This window comes from Fundulus heteroclitus, unplaced genomic scaffold (genome assembly GCF_011125445.2).
Source record: "Fundulus heteroclitus isolate FHET01 unplaced genomic scaffold, MU-UCD_Fhet_4.1 scaffold_126, whole genome shotgun sequence".
Taxonomy (NCBI): Eukaryota; Metazoa; Chordata; class Actinopteri; order Cyprinodontiformes; family Fundulidae; genus Fundulus; species Fundulus heteroclitus.
The window spans coordinates 316,754-336,923 of record NW_023396538.1 but is presented as its reverse complement, the minus strand read 5'-3'; the positions used below and the strand labels follow the sequence as shown (position 1 = coordinate 336,923).

The window sequence follows — 20,170 nt, the reverse complement described above, 5'->3', positions numbered from 1 at the left end:
ATATATATGTATATGTGTGTGTGTGTGTTAATTGGGTTTGCATAAATATTGATTTCTTCGTTGTTGTGAGAAAGCAACCAATAGATTTACAGGTTTTTTTTACTACTCTTTATATTATGTCTATGGTTGTAACGCTTAAGATCAGTTCCTTTTGGGTGATTTAATTTCTCCTGTATTAGGATTGGTCGAGGGGCGGGACTTGGGGTATATGCGAGCGGAAAAAAGCACAGACATATATACGTAGATGCCTTGTTGGGCGCAGGTTTGCACGTCGAAGTCACAGCCATATTGTATATGACAGAAAGTAGTGAACGTCTATGTTCTCTGTATATATGTTTTAAGTATTTAGATATAGAAAGATATAGATGGATCTTATATATACTTGTAAAGTACATATGGCACTATGAAAGAGTTAAACACATTAAAATAGTAGCCCCCCATTTTAATTTAATGTCCAAGGACACTTTCTGTTGGTAGTTTAGCCAGCAGAGAGCACTCAGTGCCGCCTGTACCAGTTGCTGACACTCTGGCCAGGAGTAGAAGTTGGCGAGCGCTAGATGAAGCAGTTTAGAGCATAGACATTATATAATAGTAGACACCGCATTGACTGTCCGGCGCAGAAATTACGGCCGTCATCTTGGGGCGGTCGACATGCTACCCTTACCTGCTGGTTTAAGATGAACAGACGAAGGATGCCTCAGCACTGTGCGGCAAATTTTAATCTGAATCAACGGACTATTGACATCAGGGCTCGAGTGATATCTTTTTACAGTTAAAATTAACAGTTAAATGAACAGATATTATTTGTATTTTGATTCTGTTCGGTCTCTCTTTGAGGTCAGTCGTGTTTCTCTGCTCTCCGCTCCTTATCTGCCCTGCCCCCCCTCTCCTGCTTCATTTTTGTGTCTCTGTGCAATTTCTTCATAGCAACCGAAAGCTCGGAAGCCGAAGCTAAGGAAATTATGGATCTCGTCAGCTGATCTCTCAATGCTATTGATCAAATGTTTTAAACTGGAAAGCAAAAGAAGCAGATCCCTGCTGGATTTACTGCAACCCATGTGCTCCAGGTTTGCTCTCTGCTCTGTTGCTGGACTGCCAGCTACCCTGTGCTCCAGCAGTCCTACACCCCAACAACTGTCTCACTCTGCACCTTTGGTCTGACAGCAGCCCTGCATCTCCTAGCACTCTCTCCACTCTCTTCCAGTCAGCCTGCTCCTGCACCCATCATCACCAGTTCAGTTACTAATTCTGGTCATCGTCATTCTACTCATTACTTTCTGCAATAGAACAAACTCTGTGTGTGCGTGCTCTGTCCGGGTTCACTTAGACAAATCATGACACTTACATATACCTGTTTCAGCCAACTCCTCCCTGCCAGAACATCACTTCTCTTCCCGTCTCGTCTCATCTCATCTCATCTCATCTCATCTCGTCTCATCTCGTCTAGTGTGACGTACCCTGCTTCTACCAGTTCCTTTGTGCTCAGCTAGCTTGACTCTTCGGTTAAAAGTTGCCTTTATCTGGGTGCTGCAGTTCTGCCTGTTTCCAGTGAGTTCCAGCTGCTTGTTCTGGTGGTTCCTCAGTCTACATTGCCTGTTCTGGTCAGCTCCTGCCTTCATTCTGGTTTAAGTCTGTCACTGCCTGCTACACCTGGTTCTGCCAGTCACCCCACCTGCATTCTCTGGTCTCCTGCCCATTACTGACTGCCTGCCTCTTATCCACTCTTCATTTCATTGTAATGAACTTCTTAGAACTAAACTCTGTGCCTGGGTTCTCCAGCTCTATCCTTAACAACCCTGGAGTTAATTTGCTCCTTGAGTACACAGAACTGCTTCCCTCTCCATCACTGACAATAGTACAGTAAAATCATCCAGCTTTGGTACCTTTAAAAATAAAACTCAATCAGTTACAGTTAAAGTATGTCTTTTATACGACGGAGTATTAGGGCCACACATGAAGAGAAAAAATATTTTTGCCATGACGAGATTAAACTCGATATGTCGACTTTAAAGTCGCCATGTCGACATTAAACTCAACATTTCGAGAATAAAGTTGAAATGTAATGTCGACTTTAATCTCGACGTGTCGACTTTAAAGTCGCCCTGTCGACATTAAACTCGCCATTTCGAGAATAAAGTTGATATATCGTGGCGACTTTAATCTCGACATTCCAAAGTTTGAAGAAAAGAGCAACCGCGCTCCACAGCTGCAGTCTCTGCGTTTTAATTAAGTGTGAAGGTAGTCTTTGCCGTGCTGCAACTGTGTAATCATCACTGGAAGCGGTGACCTACCAATAACGTCTTTTTCTAGTGATGCTTACCCGGGTTCGCAGTTCTGAATTTGAGATTCTCGAAATGTTGAGTTGAATGTCGACATGGCGACTTTAAAGTCGACATGTCGAGTTTAATATCGTCATGGCAAAAAAAAAAATTGTCTTCATGTGTGGCCCTAATACTCCGTCGTACTTTTACAACACGGAAAGGTCCTTAGTGGTTTTTTTTATGTCTGCACCTCTCTAAACATAGGTGCTACATACACTACACTGCCAAAAGTAGTTCCTCTCCCATTCAAATAATCCAACCCCTTCCTTGGCCACAGGTGGATAAAATCAAGTACCCAGGCATGCAGACTGTACTCAGAGCATCTGTTGCCCCACAAAGCAGCCCAGAAGCCCAAGACAGAATCATAGTTAAAATATTGAATTAAGGTTTGACACCATGAGGTGAAGATGTTTCCCAGAGCTCCATAAAGTAGTGACAAAGTACATAATTTTAAGCAAATTTTAACTTTGATATATAAGTTGATTCAACATTCTATGCCAGACTATTGATTATAATGGATTTCCTGATAAGTTTTCACTGGTGACCATCCTGCCTGGCTGCAAACAAAGCCTCAAGATTTCCTGGCCTGCTGGCACCATTAGCAGCTATACCCACTGTGTTCTTCAATATTTTTGTAGGATATACAATATGAATCTGCACACGAGGAGTGGAGATTGGAATTGTATATTTATTTGTGCCAGGACGGACATTTGGTTGGACACCGTCGCTGCCTTCAACTGTCTGCACTTTTGCAATTAATAAAAGAGATACATCTCATCCGAGACAAAACCTTAAAAATCTCGGGACTAACGTGTTAACAGCTAGCTCCAAATGCTTGGAGTAGAACATGGCATTTTCACACACAGAGTGGAGTGTGTGGATGAACCGGGAGCTGCCTCGCTTAACTGTATTAACCAAGGCACCTGAAAGCTTGAAACACAATATCAGTGATAAACTAGACTTAAAGATAGACACTGTTACTGAAGCACTGAGGTCTGAAATCTCCTTGGTGACAACTGAAATGAAAGCTACACTGTCTACTTTCCAAACGTTCGTCAATGCCCAGAGAGTCACTATGAAGTATTTGTAGCAGTCAGCTACAATTTGTAGTGATAGCATCGCTTCTCTATCATCTACAGCAGGGGTTCCCAAACTTTTTTAGCCGCGCACCCCCTTCCTTGTCCCAGCCAGGTTAACGCACCCCCAAGATTAATTAATATATATATATATATATATATATATATATATATATATATATATATATATATATATATATATATAAAACGTAGAAGAAGAACATTTCATTTTAGAATTATTTGTTATTTTCCCTTTATCTCATTATATTAATAAACCGCTAGGATTAATCATTCATTTTGGCAACACTGTCTACAGACACCCATACAAGGGTATAAAAGGGTAACTAACTCATTTTCATGTCAAGTTTTATGATTTTACATATGTTAACCTCATCAATTCCTGCAGCTATGCTTGGATGTTCATTTACATTCCAATAATAACAAGTAAAAGGTTATTGATAATATATCTCTGATGTTTGACATTTTGCAACAATATACACAACCAGACATCAGATTCTCTGCTCAGTGAAACCCATGTTGATGCTCAGCATTACACCTATACAGACATTTATATGGATTACTTGTACTTTAATACTTTAAGTAGTTTTATATCTGGTACCTTTATACTTTTACTTGGATAAAAGATTTGAGTTGATACTTCTACTTCTACAGAAGTATTTTAAACACTAGTATCTATAATTCTACTTAAGTAATAGATGTGAATTCTTTGACACCTCTGGAAATTAGACGAAGCGTCCCTGTTTGATAGACTGCACCAGTCCCTTAGAGAAAAACTCAGGACTGGGGTCCCACCACACCCACTGACCATCAAAGCACACTATTTTCCTGTGAAGGAGCAGCTATTGCATTGTGTAGCTAATGCTGCTCCCTCCTTTTTCAAGGCAAGCAGTTATCCTTTTTTCCCAAATTTACTACAGCAATAGCCCAAAAAAAAAACGTTCACAATTTACCCTTGCTAAACATTTTCTTCAAACCTGGGATGAAGTTTACACTATTCGACAAAGATCACACTTCTTGATGGAGCTAGGTTTACTGATCAACATTTCCAGTAGCATAAGTTTGTATTTACAGTCCTGATATATGGCTTTTTGCTCTTTAATTTGGATAAAATTGTTAATGTAGCAAAATTGATATATTCTGGTTTTGTTAAATGCACCTATAAAATGCACCCTTCACTGGGTCCTGCCTAAAGCTCTAAGCATGTTAACAGTTTAGTTTGTAAAAGGTAAAACATTTTCTTTGTGTGCTCAGAATCAGAAACCAGTGACTTTACCTGTTGGTGAGGCCCCTGGAACTTCTGCCACATAAGAAGACTGATTAAAAACTGGTTTGCTGTCATTTTGGTCAATTACATTGACAGGAACATCCATGGGTTCCTCTGCAGCTCTGGTACTTCCCAATGCCACAGCATGTACTTGAAGCTATAAAAACGAAAAGTTTAACTTATTAAGATATTATATTTTCAAACTATGTTACAAGCAAAAATTCCATTTATTCACATTTTAATAACTATATTCAATATCTTTATTCACAGATTGATAAAATACACTAAAATAGTAATTATGTTTTTATTTGTGTATTATTTCTAAAAAACCTGAGAATTGTTTTAGAAAGTAGTTATTCACTTGTCTGCAGCATTTACAACCATCTTTAACAAACCAAATCAAATAGAAAAGCATAAAGTTTCAAAGTAGCAGAAAAAACACTTACGGGGTACATGTTTCTTTTTTCTCTGTCCAGTTCCTGTGTGACATACAGATTACCAGTGTCCTTGTCCATGGTGAAAAGACCAACAGGAGGCTGATCTGCTCCTGGACCAGTGATGCTGTATTGCATCGTCATCATTTTAGCTTCATCAGAGCATATCTGGACAACACACAACAGGATTGAGTTGAGAGAAGTTTAAAGCAAAAAAAAAAAGTTGCTCTGCTGCCACCAGACTTTGCTTTGTGTATATTGTTTAATTTATTTTACCTCTTGAAAGACAGCCCAACAGACCAGCAAACATTAATTTTATTTAAGTATGGGACCAGAATTCAGCTTTGCTGAACAATTCAACAATAGTATAAATATTAACAGCAATCTCAATTAATCATACAAATACAAGGTAGAAATGAAAGATCCAGGATGAAGGGACTGGATGCCATTTTCCCATGTTAAACATTTTCCTTCCTCTTACCTGGGCAATAAACTGGGGAAACGGTCCTCTGTGATTCTCAACAATACTAAGAGGAGGGATAATCCATCTCTTCTTCCTCTTCAGCCCTTGACTAGATGTGGGGAAATCCAGGATGGAGATCTGAGGATCAGCTGCATCCTAAGGAAACATGTATTTTGTCAGTAAGCTACTGACGCTGTAAATGGCTTTCAGAAAAAGATGTCAAAGAATCTGAAAACAAATACATCCTGATATCTAATTTAAAACAATCAATTTGCCATCCCAGGTAAAGCTCTTAATATGGTTTCCCTTTGGACTAAAAGCTTCAAATTAATCAGTTGTAAAAGGTGAAACCATTTATACTAGTTGTCACAAAAGCAATGTGCAATGTAAAAACAGGAATGAAAGAATAACTACCAAGCAGATAATGAAATACTGTTCTGCATAAAAAAGCATTTGTTCAACAAATAGGAAAAGTTTGACCCAACAGCAAATATGGCCATATTACCATATTTGAAAACGTTCCGCCATTTCTATCATATCACACATTTAACTTCAACTCCCATAATAACAATATTATTGTTAATATTAAACATGCAACTTTTTACATTTCAACAAAATTTCCCCCTTTTCATTTATCCCTTAGGGAGCAGTGTGCTATCGCTGTGTGGAGTCCAGCGTGCATTCTGGGTTCTGCTCACATACCATGGAATTTGAACCAGGAAACTTGAGCCACTCTTCCACTGGGCCTTCTCGATTTTGCCTGCCCTACTCGGCCCCACCCCACTCAGCTTTAATTGGCACAGGTTGTTTTTCAACCAGCCTAGAAATGTCTGGAAGAGGGCAATACCTCTTGGAGATGGGGCCTTGAACCCCAGTCCCACATCTTGTTTGCAAATTAACACTTTAAAGAACTCTGTGAGAAGTGGTAAAGAATAAAAAAATAAATCATTATAAATGTCAAAAATAAATACAAATTGTGTTTTTACATTGTATATGTGAGACTGAAGGACTGTGTGTCTCACCAGGTGGTCAGCAACACAGGAGCACCACAGGGGATTATACTCTCACCATCCCTTTTCACTACATACACTTCCGACTTCCAGCACAAGTCCGACTTCTGTCATCTACGGAAATACTCAGGTTACTCTGCAGTTGTGAGGTGTGTGAAAGATGAACAAGAAGCTGAGTACAGAGAGCTAGTGGACTGCTTTGTGGCATGGTGTGGAAACAATCATCTCTTCTTGAATGTGAACAAAAAGAGATGATTGTAGATTTCAGGAGAAACAGGATTAGCTCAAACCCAATTTCCATCATGGAAGAAGAAGTGGAGGTGGTTGAGGACTATAAACACCTCAGTGTTCATCTAGATGACAGACTACAATGAAGACGCAACAGTGAAGCCATCTACAAGAAAGGACAGAGCAGACTGTACTTTTTGAGGAAGCTAAGATCTTTCAAGGTTTCAAGCAAGATGTTGAATGTCTTCTATAAGTTTGTTGATGAGAGTGGCATCTCCTCTGTCATCATCTGTTGGGTCAGCAGCATCAGAGCCAGGGACCTTAAAAGGCTCCACAACCTGATAAAGAAGGCTGGTTCTGTTCTGGGGATGACTGTGGAACCTCTGAAGATGATGATGCAAAGAAGGATTTTGCATAAAATCAAGAAAATTATGGACAATCTTGAACATCCTCTTTATGACATTGTCATTGGAAAACAGAGTCTCTTCAAAGGTTTCTTCAGATTGGTTGTAAAACGGACCGCTACAGAAGATCTTTCCTGCCCACAGCCATCACCATCTATAATACCTCCTTGACAAAATTAGTTACATCAATATTCAATTTCCATTTGGGATAAATAAAGTATTTTGGGCCAAACAAAGCTGGTAGAAAGTGGGCTATGCAGCCACCACTCTTAAACATAACTCTGAAAGGGATAATAGATAAAAAAAATTCCTTTGTTGTCCCACAATGAAGAAATTTGAGCATGACAGTGACACAGACACAGAGTAACACACAATTTATAGGAATGACAAAACAAGATAATCTAATCCAAAGTTAGTTCTAAAGCAACAGAATGAATTTATCAGAAAGCCCAAAATAAAAGTAAAAATAAATACCAGTTAGTATTGCACAATTATTGATAATATGACATTTCCAGGTAAAAAAAATAATAATATTCAAGTTTTCGGAGTAGTTAAGGTGTGTGCAAGTGTAGTTTAGCATTTCAGAGAATAATGATAATCAGATAAGAAATGCAACATACAGCAGCCAAGTTACCCAACGATGTGAGAAAATGCAGTATGCATGATTGTCCTGCAACATCTGTGTGTAGCTAAGGCATGTGGAAGTGTACCTTCGTATCTGAGATACAGTGTAAACGATTCATAATCAGACCAAGAATCCATGCAACTATTAGGTTGTAACACTTATCGAGTCACCTGTGAGAGCAGCAGAGAGTATAAAGTAATCACATATTTTATTTCTGAAAGTGTAAAAGCCTATTTGGGGCATTTTTAATATGCAATTTTGCAATATATGGTACAAGTAAAAACATGCTTCTTTTTTTTTTTCAAGCACTTTTCATAAATTGGAATGAAAACATCCTGGTGCCATAATATGTTAAACTCTGGTCAATAATGAATGAAACAGGGTACAATTGAAGTGTGCTTCCATCCAAACTGTAGCACAATTGTTTCGAACTACAGATCTGTAAACAGTACTTCAAAGTACTCTGTAAACTTACGTTTTTTCGCAAAAACATAGGACAGAAATAAAGATGTACTGTTAAGTAATTTTCAAAAATAAAATAAAGTGCACATTGGGCTATGAAATATAGACTTAATTCAAATAAAATAACTGACAAAATAATAAATAAGTCTAATTAAATGTACAATAAGTGGCTTCCACGTTCATCTCATCAACATATCATGATATATCTTGAATATTTTCAAAATAGTTAAATATTCCTTTGCTTTAAAAAGGAACTGCAGCAGCTATAAATGCAATACACATGACTTTCTTTGTCTTGTTTGCACTAAGCCAGTTGCTCAAAGGCACAAGTCAGTTAATATTTTCAGATGATAGAGACGTTCATTTCTTCTGGACAACATGCCCAGACAGTGAAAATAAACTCTCACACGTGTTACGCCAGTCAGGAGGTGACAGACTGCATTTCCCATGATGCAATGTGGTCAAAATGGCCACCAACTCCCGTCATGCAACACGGCCCAAAAATGGCCACCGACTGCAGCAACGAGATAACGTTACTACTGAAAGGTATAAAACTAGATCACACACGGTGATCTGCCTTCTTTTGGCACGCCGCCATCTCAAGAAGACACCACAGCTGTTCCACGCTGTGGGTTTTCAACCCCCACACGCCACGTGCTCCAGTTTCTCGCTGGACCGAGATTTGTCGAAGCAAACTCCATTGCCTGCTCTGACGATGCAGGAGGTTGACTAAAAAGTACTTTTGAATTCCCTCTGATCAAAGACTGAGAGCCGTTTGATCTCCCGGTGATCGAAAGAGGACCACGCTTTTGTTTTGGCCGAACAAAGCGTCTTAAACCCAGAAGAAAAAGAGACGAAGGGACTTCTTCTCCCGCTTCCCTGCTGTCAGACGCGCCGGCTGAGCTGAACCAGATCCGCGGAAACCGGAATGCTCCAGGACACTAGCAAGGCATCGTCAGAGTAAAGAAAGATTCCCCTTTTCCTTTTCTTTTTATTTATTTTTCACCCACAAGGTGACCATAGTGTGCCTGGGCAGAAGTTAGGAATTTAGTTTTAATTCTTGTTTACTCCAAGACAGAGTGTTTTTAACTGTTAAATATTTTCTGTTGTATGTGCATGCATTATGAAAGTGATTTTGGCTGTGTTGATTTGTGATTCATAAGCGACGATGCCGCGGGTCGATTTTTCCATCTTTTTCCCTCTCTCTTTGTTTCTATCTTTGCATAGCTCTCAACTCTCACGCATTGACCGTGAGACACACGCATTTCACTAACTTCACACGCTCACACGCAACACATGACATTTCACACGCAAACATGGCATTTCTCACGCATAAAAATCACAAAGCCCATCTGGGCTGCGGACGACAAAACTCCGCCTTCTGCTGAGTTGTTTCGGCTTCTTTCACAACTTGTGGCCATCAGTAATTCCTGCTGCAGTTCGTGTTAACAGAGCAGCAGGAAGAGCAATCAGAGTTATGAATAATTTTAGTCTTAACAGTGGTGAAAGTGAGCAGGTGTTATGCTCAAAATGCATGCCTGCCGAGATATGCATCCCCTGTCGAGGGAGCGTGCCTCGCTCTGTACAAATGAATATCGACGGAAAACGAATTAAAATACGACCAACGGAGCGACTTGTTCCTCTATTAATTATATAAAAACGTTTAAATGTACTTCTTTTGGCAGATTCGTTTACAAAAGAACGGGTGTTATGAACAACATTAAATCCAAAGTTTTTATCCGAGGTACGGTTGATTTATTTGTTGTGGTCTCTTGTCATTCACACACAACAATAAACCGTGAGAGCCGACGTGAGTTTTGAAACTGCAAAGCTTTGTCTTAAGCGGAAGATCAATCGTGCACAGCACACAGCAGCACAGCGTTCATAGACCAGTGTGATGCATTCGTGAGCGTCAGAAAGCTACGGTGTATTCAGGAGCATGGGACATTTCAAACTTACAAGGAAAGAGGCATAAAACGGAATAGAACTTAACTCATACAATAATCTATTTATCCAGAAACAGTGTGGGCTTTCTTACAATACTGAATGCTCTATAATTGTATTTCTGTTATGTTTTGATTCTGCACATCTGCTAGCTTTTTATTCTGAAAAATCTATAATATTACAGCAGCAAATTATCAAAGTTTTTCAAAGCCTGTTTAAAAGCTCCAAATGGGGCTTCAGATCATTGTTTTACAGGGCAGAATTTGCATTTGCTGACCCTTGTCCTTTAATTACAGATGGATATACAGGAATACAGTCATACAAGTGTCAACTCCTCTGAGATAGCAGGGGATGCGTTTTCTGGCAATGGGGCTGCCAAAAAACGCTGTTGGTCTCTTTCTCTTTTTAACAAAAGTAATACATGTCTAAATGAGATGGAGTTGAGACTCCACCGGCTCTTCCAGGGTCCAGTTAGCCCTGCCCCAAACAAGCCCCGCCCCCAAAATTAGCATAATCTCACTCTTAACTTTTGATAAAAGTTGAGAGGTCTGATCTTTGCCTGTCCTTATCAGTTCAATCTCTTTGTGTTGAAACTCAGTTTGTGGTTTGTTTAAACTCCTCAGCCAAGCCGCTCCCTCTCTGAGCTAGGTACCACCCCACATTAGCGTAAGCGTGGTTACGTCATTAGGACCTCCCCTTACGCATCATGCAAGGTGATGCATAACGGGTCACGTGTCATCATAGTCGCCATCTTGGGAAGGTACAGTGTGGTTAAGCTGTAACTAGCTTGCTGAAAAGCGTCTGAAGCGTCCATTCCCGTTCTCAGCGCTTTTTCTGCCTTTCAATGCTGCGATGTCAAATGCGACGTCTTGAATGTGATGTTTAAACAACTGTGAGTTGAACTAAGATTTGCTACCTCTCATTTTAATAATTTTTTTACTTTTATTTCCACATATACTTTGCATGTTTGGTTTAGTAGCGAGTAGAGTTCCAAGGTTGTTGAATCAGAGAATTACTATAACAGGGAATTGCCTTTGGTTCAATAAAAACCACTGTATAGTAATTGTTTGTGTTCATTCCAATTCATAGTTGCATGGTCTTTCAGAAAATAGAGTTACCACTTTTTGTGTTTAACATCTGACATTAAAACAGAGACATTTTCATTGGATTGGTGATAAAAAGGGTAACGGTTTAAACTCTAATTGCGGTTAGAAGTTGAGTTATCACTGTTGCTGGATAAATCTGATCAGTCAGAACCCGATCAGATAATTTTGTTCCAGCACAACTGAGTTCATAACAGCTAATTAATAAATGCATTAGTAATATAAATCATTACAAGCTTATAGCTCTAGCATCACTACCATTTGCATCATATTTTGTTTTAGCTACTATTTGAGTTTGAATGACTTATTATTAAAATTTTAATACCAAACTTATAATTATTAATAATAATCATATTCAATCAGCTTCTGGCATAACACATGGTACAGATGTAGCAGGTGTTGCTAAGTACCTGTGAGCAAGACAGGCTATCTTGCCGTGTGCCCCTTCATATTTGGACCACCACTACAGAGGACATTCTTTTAGGCCAATAATGGCTTCTGCTTTGTAGCGCTCTACACAGCTCTCAATCAAGTCCTCATCTTAATCAGATGATTCATGAAGCATGAGAGACAATTTTTTATAGGTGGTGATGTCTCTTGATCTCGCACTGATTGGTCAGGCATCTACCTCTCCTCCCTCAGTAAATCAGAGATGGACTGCCACACCTCAGACGTCTCAGATCCTTGAACCTGGGTTCAAGTGCACTTGCTATTCTCAGTCAAGTTATGTATGGAGTAAAGCTCTCCTTAATTTTGGCCATGTAGGCAGGGTCATCTTCAGAGACCTCCATCACCCTTGACAGATGGCATAATTCTGGCAGCACCACAGAGCAGGAAACAAATTTCACTCTTCCCAGAAGATCACTGATGTACCTATCAATATGCAAAAAAAGATGAAAGAAACTATCTTCTGAGACATTTGTCTAGATTTTCTAAGTTGAATAAATGTGATCATACGAAGTTACAAGTGTATTAAGCAAAACTTTAAAAATTACCTGCAATGCTCCAGAACTCCCTCCAGTATTTTTTAGCTTATCCGGCTCAGCAGGTGTTGGTATAGTGATGTTAGTAGGATGTAGAGCAAGAAAGTCTCTCAGAGGTTCTTGATTTCTCAGTACACTGCTGCTCATCTCCAGAGTCCTGTTCTATCTTGTAGACGCATCTTGTGTGAGTGGCTCAGTTTTTTAAATTGTGAGCAATCTGCTTCTGTTCTAGCTCTGCAGCGTTAGAAGGACTATGTTTAAAATGCCCCACTAATTGTCTGCATTTTGCAAGCGCGTTTTCAAAGGGACTGTTTTGCAAAGAAACAGTGATAGATCGGTGGATACTGTGTGTGATGCAAGGCAAATGATCGAATAGCAACTGTCTGGTTGCTGCTATCATGTTGCAAGCACTATCTGTTGCCAGTGTAGTGACTTTATGCTCAATATCCCACTGCCTTGCTACCTGTATAAAGTGCTCGGCGCATACGTCTGCAAAGTGTCTCTCATCCATTTTCATAACAGTCAATGCGTGCAACTGTAGTCTCCACTCAGGGCTAAAATAATGGGCCGTCATCCCAAGGTAGTTGTGATTACCAAAAGAAGTCCAGTAGCCACCGGTGAGCGCTACTGCGTTTGTCTGCCTCAAAAGTTTGAGCACTCTAGCCTTATTTTCTTCATACAAGCTGTTGATCCTGTTCAAAGTTGATGCTCTCGAGGGAAGTTCATACATTGGATCATTGCTTGCAATGCGAATGATTTCAAGCAAACCTTCATTCTCAGCAACGTTAATCGGCCTGCAGTGGGTAGCTATCCAGTTAGCTATAGCTATTGCCTGTTTTTTGTTATTTGTGCTTTTCATGGGTTTTTGGTGCACATTATTCAGTGTTGTCTGTCTTTTTTTTCTCGAATGTTTATTTATGGTTTAACTCACGCCCGCCGACAGGGGGGGACAAACGGGTCAGTTGTCCCGGGCCCAGGACAGAGGGGGGGCCCAAAACGGACCCTCTGATCATTAAAATGGTCAGTGTCAGTCAGCGCGCGCACTAACTGCAGCAGCAGTAGTGTCACGGCTCTCTGCTGCTCCCCCTCCCCTCTCGTACATGGCTCAGTGGCGCCAGCCAATCAGCACGCAGGCTCACTCTGGCCCGCCCACTCAGCTTCTCTTCACTCAACACACAAACAACCGCGCGGCTCCTGTTCAGACTGGGGGAGAGACCGCACAGCGGAAAAGCATGAAGAGGGGAATAAGCGGCGTATAGCTTTATTTTTATACCGTAAATGAAATCAAGCTGTATGTTTTGTAAAAAGCCGGTTAAATGCAGTGGAAACACAACACATTTATCTAAGCACGTGAAAACCATGAGCAAGAAAACATCAAGAAACAGAAAAGGAGATGAAACTTCTCTCACTGCTCCGACAGACCCACAGACTGACGTCACTGACTGAGGCGTTTCAGTCCTCCAGAATACATCCAGGTAGATAAGAGTGGCCATCTTCAGCAGCACTTCATGTTAACTTTCAAAGTAGATATTATCTATCATATGCTACTGGAGCCCACAGAGAAAATGTAATTAAGACCTTTTAAGAACCTTTTAAGAAGTACATATATCCTATTAAAAAGTGTTATTTAGCTAATCCTTTATTTATCTCATGACGGGGAAATTTATAGGATTAAAGCAACAGGCAGGTGCACACAACACAGACAAAATTGCATAAGGATTGAAAGATATGAGGTGGATTAGGAAGAAAAAAAACAAACATAAAATTATTATTATTATTATTATTATTATATATTTGTAATAATAGAATAAAATTCACAAAACCCGAAAGGTCAACAGTTTCATGATACATCAAGCTAACATGTCAAAAGTATCTGTGAATGTTGTGCGTTTAATGGCAAAAAGAAAGCATATCGTTTTTTGCTAGAAAGAGTTTAATAAAGGCGTAAAAAATTATGATCTAAATGGGATTTTTATGGAATTTCAGAAATCCTCTAAAAAGGGTCCCGAACAAATCGCTGTAACTCAAAAAGTATGAGAGATATCAAAATAATTCTTTCACCATGAGTATCAGCAGGCTTTTGAGGACCATGAAGCTCACTTTTTTACATCGATCAAGCTTCGATTTTATGCCAAAAATGTCTGACAAAACAACAAAAACTTTAGACAAATAGTTGGAAAGCTGAGGACAGAGCCAAATAGCGTGGATCAAATGGAGCTTACCAAGCTCCGCCCACAACTGACCTAAAAAATCTGAAGTCTCACAAACAAAGCCTCGCGGCGCTTTAATTCTATGGAAGTTTCTATGTAAACATGGCGTCTTCCACTTGGACTGATTCTTTGCGGAGTATTCCCGACTCGATTAGTGCGTCATTTCTGCCTGATTTTGAACAAATATCATCTACAACAATGGACAGAGGAACTAACAAGTTCATGTCATCATTTTTGGATGAGTTAAAGGTATTTGAGCCACGCGATGCCTCCAAAGTTGTGCACGTCACAGCAAAATGCTTTCGGTTGATGAGGAAAACGGCAGACCCTCACACCCTCAGCATTAATATAGATGTGGACAAGATAACTGATGCCTATTGTTCTTGCAAGGCTGGGTAAGTTGTGCATTCATCGTTTTGTCTGTTACTTTTGAAATCAGTGGATAATTCCTGTGGTTTGTTGGCAAATGTTTGTGTGGCTAGCCTGATATGCTGTACTTGGTGCTAGAGTGGCTAACACGAGGAACAGTTTCGTCCAAAGCCTTTTCTGCTAAAATAAAATATTTAGTGTATGTCAGATACAGTACACGTTGGACATTGATCTGTTTAGCTAACGTAAGACTGTGACTCTTTTTCGTGCGCGCCTAGCTGTATGCACTCGCGCTCCGTCTGCTGGTGTCGGATAAGGATGGGACGCTGTTGGCCCATCCCCGCCGACAAAATGCTAATAAATAAAAAAATAAAAAGCAATAAGTATTATTTCTTTGCGTTAAGTATTAAAGCAAAGCAATAATACTTACACCAGCACACACTCCCTTGTTCTTGTTGATCCTACGATGGTTGAGCTGCTCATGTGGTCGTGCACAAGCTTTGATCCAAGCCCGGCATTCTGCTCCTGATTTTGGAAATCTGTGAATTTTCCGACCACAAATACGATCAGGATATCTGACATCACCAGCACAGATACCCCACTGGCAATGGAGAACCATTATTTTTCGATTGTTGATTCGAAAACTTTGTGCCGGTATGCTAGTACAGTCGTAGTCTAGCACTACATTAGCTTGTGTTTGTGAGACTTCTTCGCACGTTGTAGCCACTCTATGACATAGAATGGGCATCAGCCAATGAAAAGCGGCCCCTCTGGTAAGGTCCATAGGCTGGTGCATTGGCTGACGTCACTTCCTGTTTGCAGCAAGGCGTATTGTGTTACTTCCTGTTTTCACTGCATGAGCAACGGTTTGTTGCTCCAGATTCTCTCGCTTTTATCTTTAATCTCTTTGCTGTAACATCTGTTTCTAACACATAAGCACTCTTAAAACATTTTCTGTTGCTGCACATCACGCTTGGGAACTCCTCGTGTTTCACGGTTTGCTCTCTTGGCGTGGTAGAAGGGCGCTAGCCTAGCTTTAGCCTAGCCTAGCTTTAGCTCCACAATGGCTTCCTCTCCTACTATTACTTCAGCTTCTCCGTCTCTGACTAAGTCTCCCCTTATCTCCTGCTCTCTGTGTCAGATGTTTAGCTATTCCTCTGCCTCCTTTAGAGATAATGGTACTTGTAATAAATGTAGTGTTTTTGTAGCTTTGGAGGCGAGGGTGTCAGAATTAGAGACCCAGCTCCGTGCTATGGAAAAACCAGCTGATAGCCGCCCCTCTGCTAGCGCGGAGCCACATAGACCTAGCGTTACTTCACTTAGTGGTCCTCCAGAAGCACCCGAGCAGCCGGGTAAGCAGGCCGGCTGGGTGACAGTTCGTAGGAAGCATAGCTCTAGATTTCAGCCCCCAGTTAACCACCAACCCGTCTGCGTTCCTAACAAATTTTCCCCACTCAGCGACACACCCGCTGAGAAGCCGATCCTGGTGATTGGGAGCTCAATAGTCAGAAACGTGGCACTAGAGACACCAGGGACCATAGTTAAATGCCTGCCAGGGGCCAGAACGGGCGACATAAAATCTTACCTAAAACTGCTGGCTAAGGATAAGCGTAAATACAGTAAGATTGTTATTCACGCTGGCGGTAATGACACCCAGTCACGCCGATCGGAGGTAACTAAAGTTGGTGTTGCTTCGGTGTGTGAGTTTGCTAAAGCAATGTCGGACTCCGTAATTTTCTCTGGTCCCCTGCCTGATCTGACTAGTGATGACATGTTTAGCCGCATGTCATCATTCAACCACTGGTTGTCTAGGTGGTGTCCTTAAAACGACGTGGGCTACATTGATAACTGGAGAACTTTCTGGGGAAAACCTGGTCTGATCCGGAGAGACGGCATCCATTCTACTTTGGATGGTGCTGCTCTTCTTTCTAGAAATCTGGCCGGATTTATTAGTTCTCCTAAATGCTGACAACCCAGGGTCCAGACCAGGAAGCAGAGCCGTAGTTTAACACACCTCTCTGCAGCTTCTGTACCTTTACCCATCCATTATCCTATTGAGACGGTGTCTTTCCAACGGCCAAAACTTAACAGATGAAAAACTTATCTAAAAGGAACAAATGATAAAAACCTAATAAAAATCAATACGGTTCACCTTGAACCTAAAAATAAAACAATTAAATGTGGTCTATTAAATATAAGGTCTCTCCCTCCAAAGACTTTGTTAGTTAACGAATGATTTCTGATAAACAGATTGATTTATTTTGTCTCACAGAAACCTGGCTACAAGAGGACTACGTTAGTATAAATGAGTCAACTCCCTCCAATTATTCAAATTTCCACATTCCCAGATCTGTGGGAAGAGGAGGAGGAGTGGCAACCATCTTTCAGTCTGATTTATTAATTAGTCCCAGGCCAATTAATAACTACAGTTCTTTTGAACATTTAACCCTCAGTTTCCCTCATCCAAACTGCAAAGCAATAAAACCTCTTCTGTTTGTTGTTTTGTATCGTCCACCAGGCCCTTACACTCAGTTTTTGGATGAGTTGTCGGATTTCTTATCTGATTTGGTATTAAATACTGATAAGGTTATTATAGTGGGTGATTTTAACATCCATGTTGACACAGAATGTTTGCTGTATCAAAACTTAAAGAGTCTGTCCCCTTTTTAATATCCTCCGTATTGCAGAAATGCCCTGTAGATGGCAGCAATGTTGTTTCTTCCAATTCACAAATAGATGTCTTTGTAAACGGTATGACTTCGTCATTGCGTTCTGCATTAGACAATGTAGCTCCCTTGAAAAAGAAGGTGATCATTCACAGGAAGCTGGCTCCTTGGTTTAATTCAGAGCTGCGTTCCTTGAAGCACAATGTTAGGAAATTGGAGAGAAACCGCCGCTCTACACACCAAGAGGAATCCTACCTAATCTGGAGGGCCAGTCTATTGTTGTATAACAAGACGCTTCGCAGAGTTAGAGCAGCATATTTTTCATCATTAATTGAGGAGAATAAGAATAATCCTAGATTTCTCTAGGAGAATTCCTCAGTAAGTTACTTAGAGCAACTTAGGGTGGCTTTAAGTAAGTTGCCAAACTTACTTAGAGCCACAGCTCTGTCGATCCATCCATTCCCTTAGCTCTTAGCAGTAATGATTTTATGGGATTCTTCATAAATAAAATTGATACCATTAAAAATAAAATAACTGGCATCCTCCCAAACATGATTACCTCATCCTCAGTAAGTGAGGCAGCATTGGAGGAATCCTTAGAACCTGCGCAGTGTCTGAACTGTTTTAAAGCAGTAGAGCTTTCTGAGCTATCTAAAATTTTAGCTTCATCTAAACCTTCTACCTGTATGTTAGACCCAATCCCAACCAACACTGCATGAAAAGTGTGATTTTCGTCACTATGCGGCACTGTAGATTGTCGTGGAAGTTCAGGTTAACGGCTGTTTACGGTAATAGGGGGTTTTCAGCTGACGTCACGCTCACGTGACTACTCAGCGTGTCCGCCATATTGGGTGGCAGTCGTTTCGCACCGTTGACCTGCATTGTATGACGCCTTAGGCAGTATTGGAAGTGAACAATGGGAAAAACGTGTTTAATGGTTGGTTGCACGGCCCGTGGAGGTGGAGATCAACGCTCTTTCTATCGCCTACCAGCCGTAATAGTGAATCAGTGTGAAAAAAAAAAAACAGCTGTCTGAACAACGCTGTCACCTATGGCTGACACGGATATCCAGGTCCGATTTGGACGGTGTTAAGCTGGAATACGCCAGAGTCTGCGGTGCTCACTTTGTCACAGGTAATTAACTGTTAAGTATTTAAAACATATAAGAAGAATATATTAATAATAGGGCTTGGGCGTTATGACTTATTACTTTCCGCGGCTGTCGTGTTGACTGCCTCCGCCGCCTCTACTGCCTATTACTACCGCATACTGTACTCCCTCTCTCAGCCGTGTTTTAATTTGATTAATTTCACCTTAACTTGATTTCAACCATGGTAAACCGTTGCTGTATTGTGGGCTGTAACAGCGCAACACATGATCGCCATGGGAAAAACATAGAAACAGATTAATTTTCCACCGCTTTCCTGCCTGGAGGCGCAACCACGGAGAACAACTGTTAGTGATAACAAAGAGTCGTCGGCTCGCTTGGATCGCGGCTGTAAGTCGACCGAACATAACTTTCCACAGTATCCCGATGTCAATGAGAGTGTGTTCTAAACGTTTGAAACACATAGCAGCAAGTTAAAAGTACATTACATGCGCGAGTGGTTGTTAGCGCTAACGGTTAGCATGAGCCAGAGCCCGGCTCAGCGCAGCTTACCTTTGAACGAGTTACAGAGATAAAGAGATCGTCGGCTCGCTTGGATCGCGGCTGTAAGACCGAACATAACTTTCCACAGTATCCCGATGTCAATGAGAGTGTGTTCTAAACGTTTGAAACACATAGCAGCAAGTTAAAAGTACATTACATGCGCGAGTGGTTGTTAGCGCTAACGGTTTAGCATGAGCCAGAGCCCGGCTCAGCGCAGCTTACCTTTGAACGAGTTACAGAGATAAAGAGATCGTCGGCTCGCTTGGATCGCGGCTGTAAGACCGAACATAACTTTCCACAGTATCCCGATGTCAATGAGAGTGTGTTCTAAACGTTTGAAACACATAGCAGCAAGTTAAAAGTACATTACATGCGCGAGTGGTTGTTAGCGCTAACGGTTAGCATGTGCTAACCCGTCTGTACGCAGCTTACCTTTGAACGAGTTGCTGTGTTCCCACTGTTTTGCTGGCTTTATGATCTGCAGCTCCTACCGGCGCCAATACGGTAAATACAACTTAATTTTGCACTGGTCATTGTTCTGCTTAAATAATTAAAGCCCGCGAGCGGCGTCGATCGGCCTTGCAGCCAAGCGCCTTCGCGCACCCGCCCGCCGCCGGCGGGCGGTCCAACACATTTGCGTGGGATTGTTTACATTTTTACCATCTTATTAAAACTCACCCGTCCACGTATGATGGCGATTTCCTTGATGTACATAACCAGATGTGAACTGGTTGTGAGCCTCTAGATCCTTGTAAGCTCTCATTTCCTCAAGAGTGTGCAAGAGGGTTTTCACTGAACACCAGGTAATGCACTATGTCGCCGTGCTCTACATTTGGCCAATCATCTGGATTACGGCTAAACAAGGCACCGTGGAGGGCATACGGGTCCATATGGTCGATCACGGAACATTTCCTCAATATACGTCCTTATCTTGGT

The 20,170-nt window shown here is 41.0% G+C and overlaps 2 protein-coding genes across 3 annotated transcripts in view; both read right to left on the bottom strand.

Annotated features, from left to right (window-relative positions):
* LOC118558386 (cadherin-4-like) overlaps window positions 1-8,000 on the bottom strand; it is a 34,709-nt gene extending 26,709 nt beyond the window's left edge. The window contains exons 1-3 of one of the 2 annotated variants that reach the window (XR_004928335.1): window positions 5,598-7,648; window positions 5,129-5,284; window positions 4,692-4,839 (exon numbers count right to left, since the gene is read on the bottom strand). Coding sequence is in view for 1 of the 2 variants with exons in the window: in XM_036128963.1 (XP_035984856.1) it covers window positions 4,692-4,839; window positions 5,129-5,263 (283 nt within the window). In the remaining variant the exon portion in view is untranslated. Of the gene's footprint in view, window positions 1-4,691; window positions 4,840-5,128; window positions 5,285-5,597 lie in introns of both variants that reach the window. The other variant, XM_036128963.1, reaches the window with a different exon arrangement.
* Window positions 1-20,170, bottom strand: part of cdh1 (cadherin 1, type 1, E-cadherin (epithelial)) — a 369,868-nt gene that overhangs the window by 157,682 nt on the left and 192,016 nt on the right. The gene's annotated exons all lie outside the window — the stretch shown is intronic.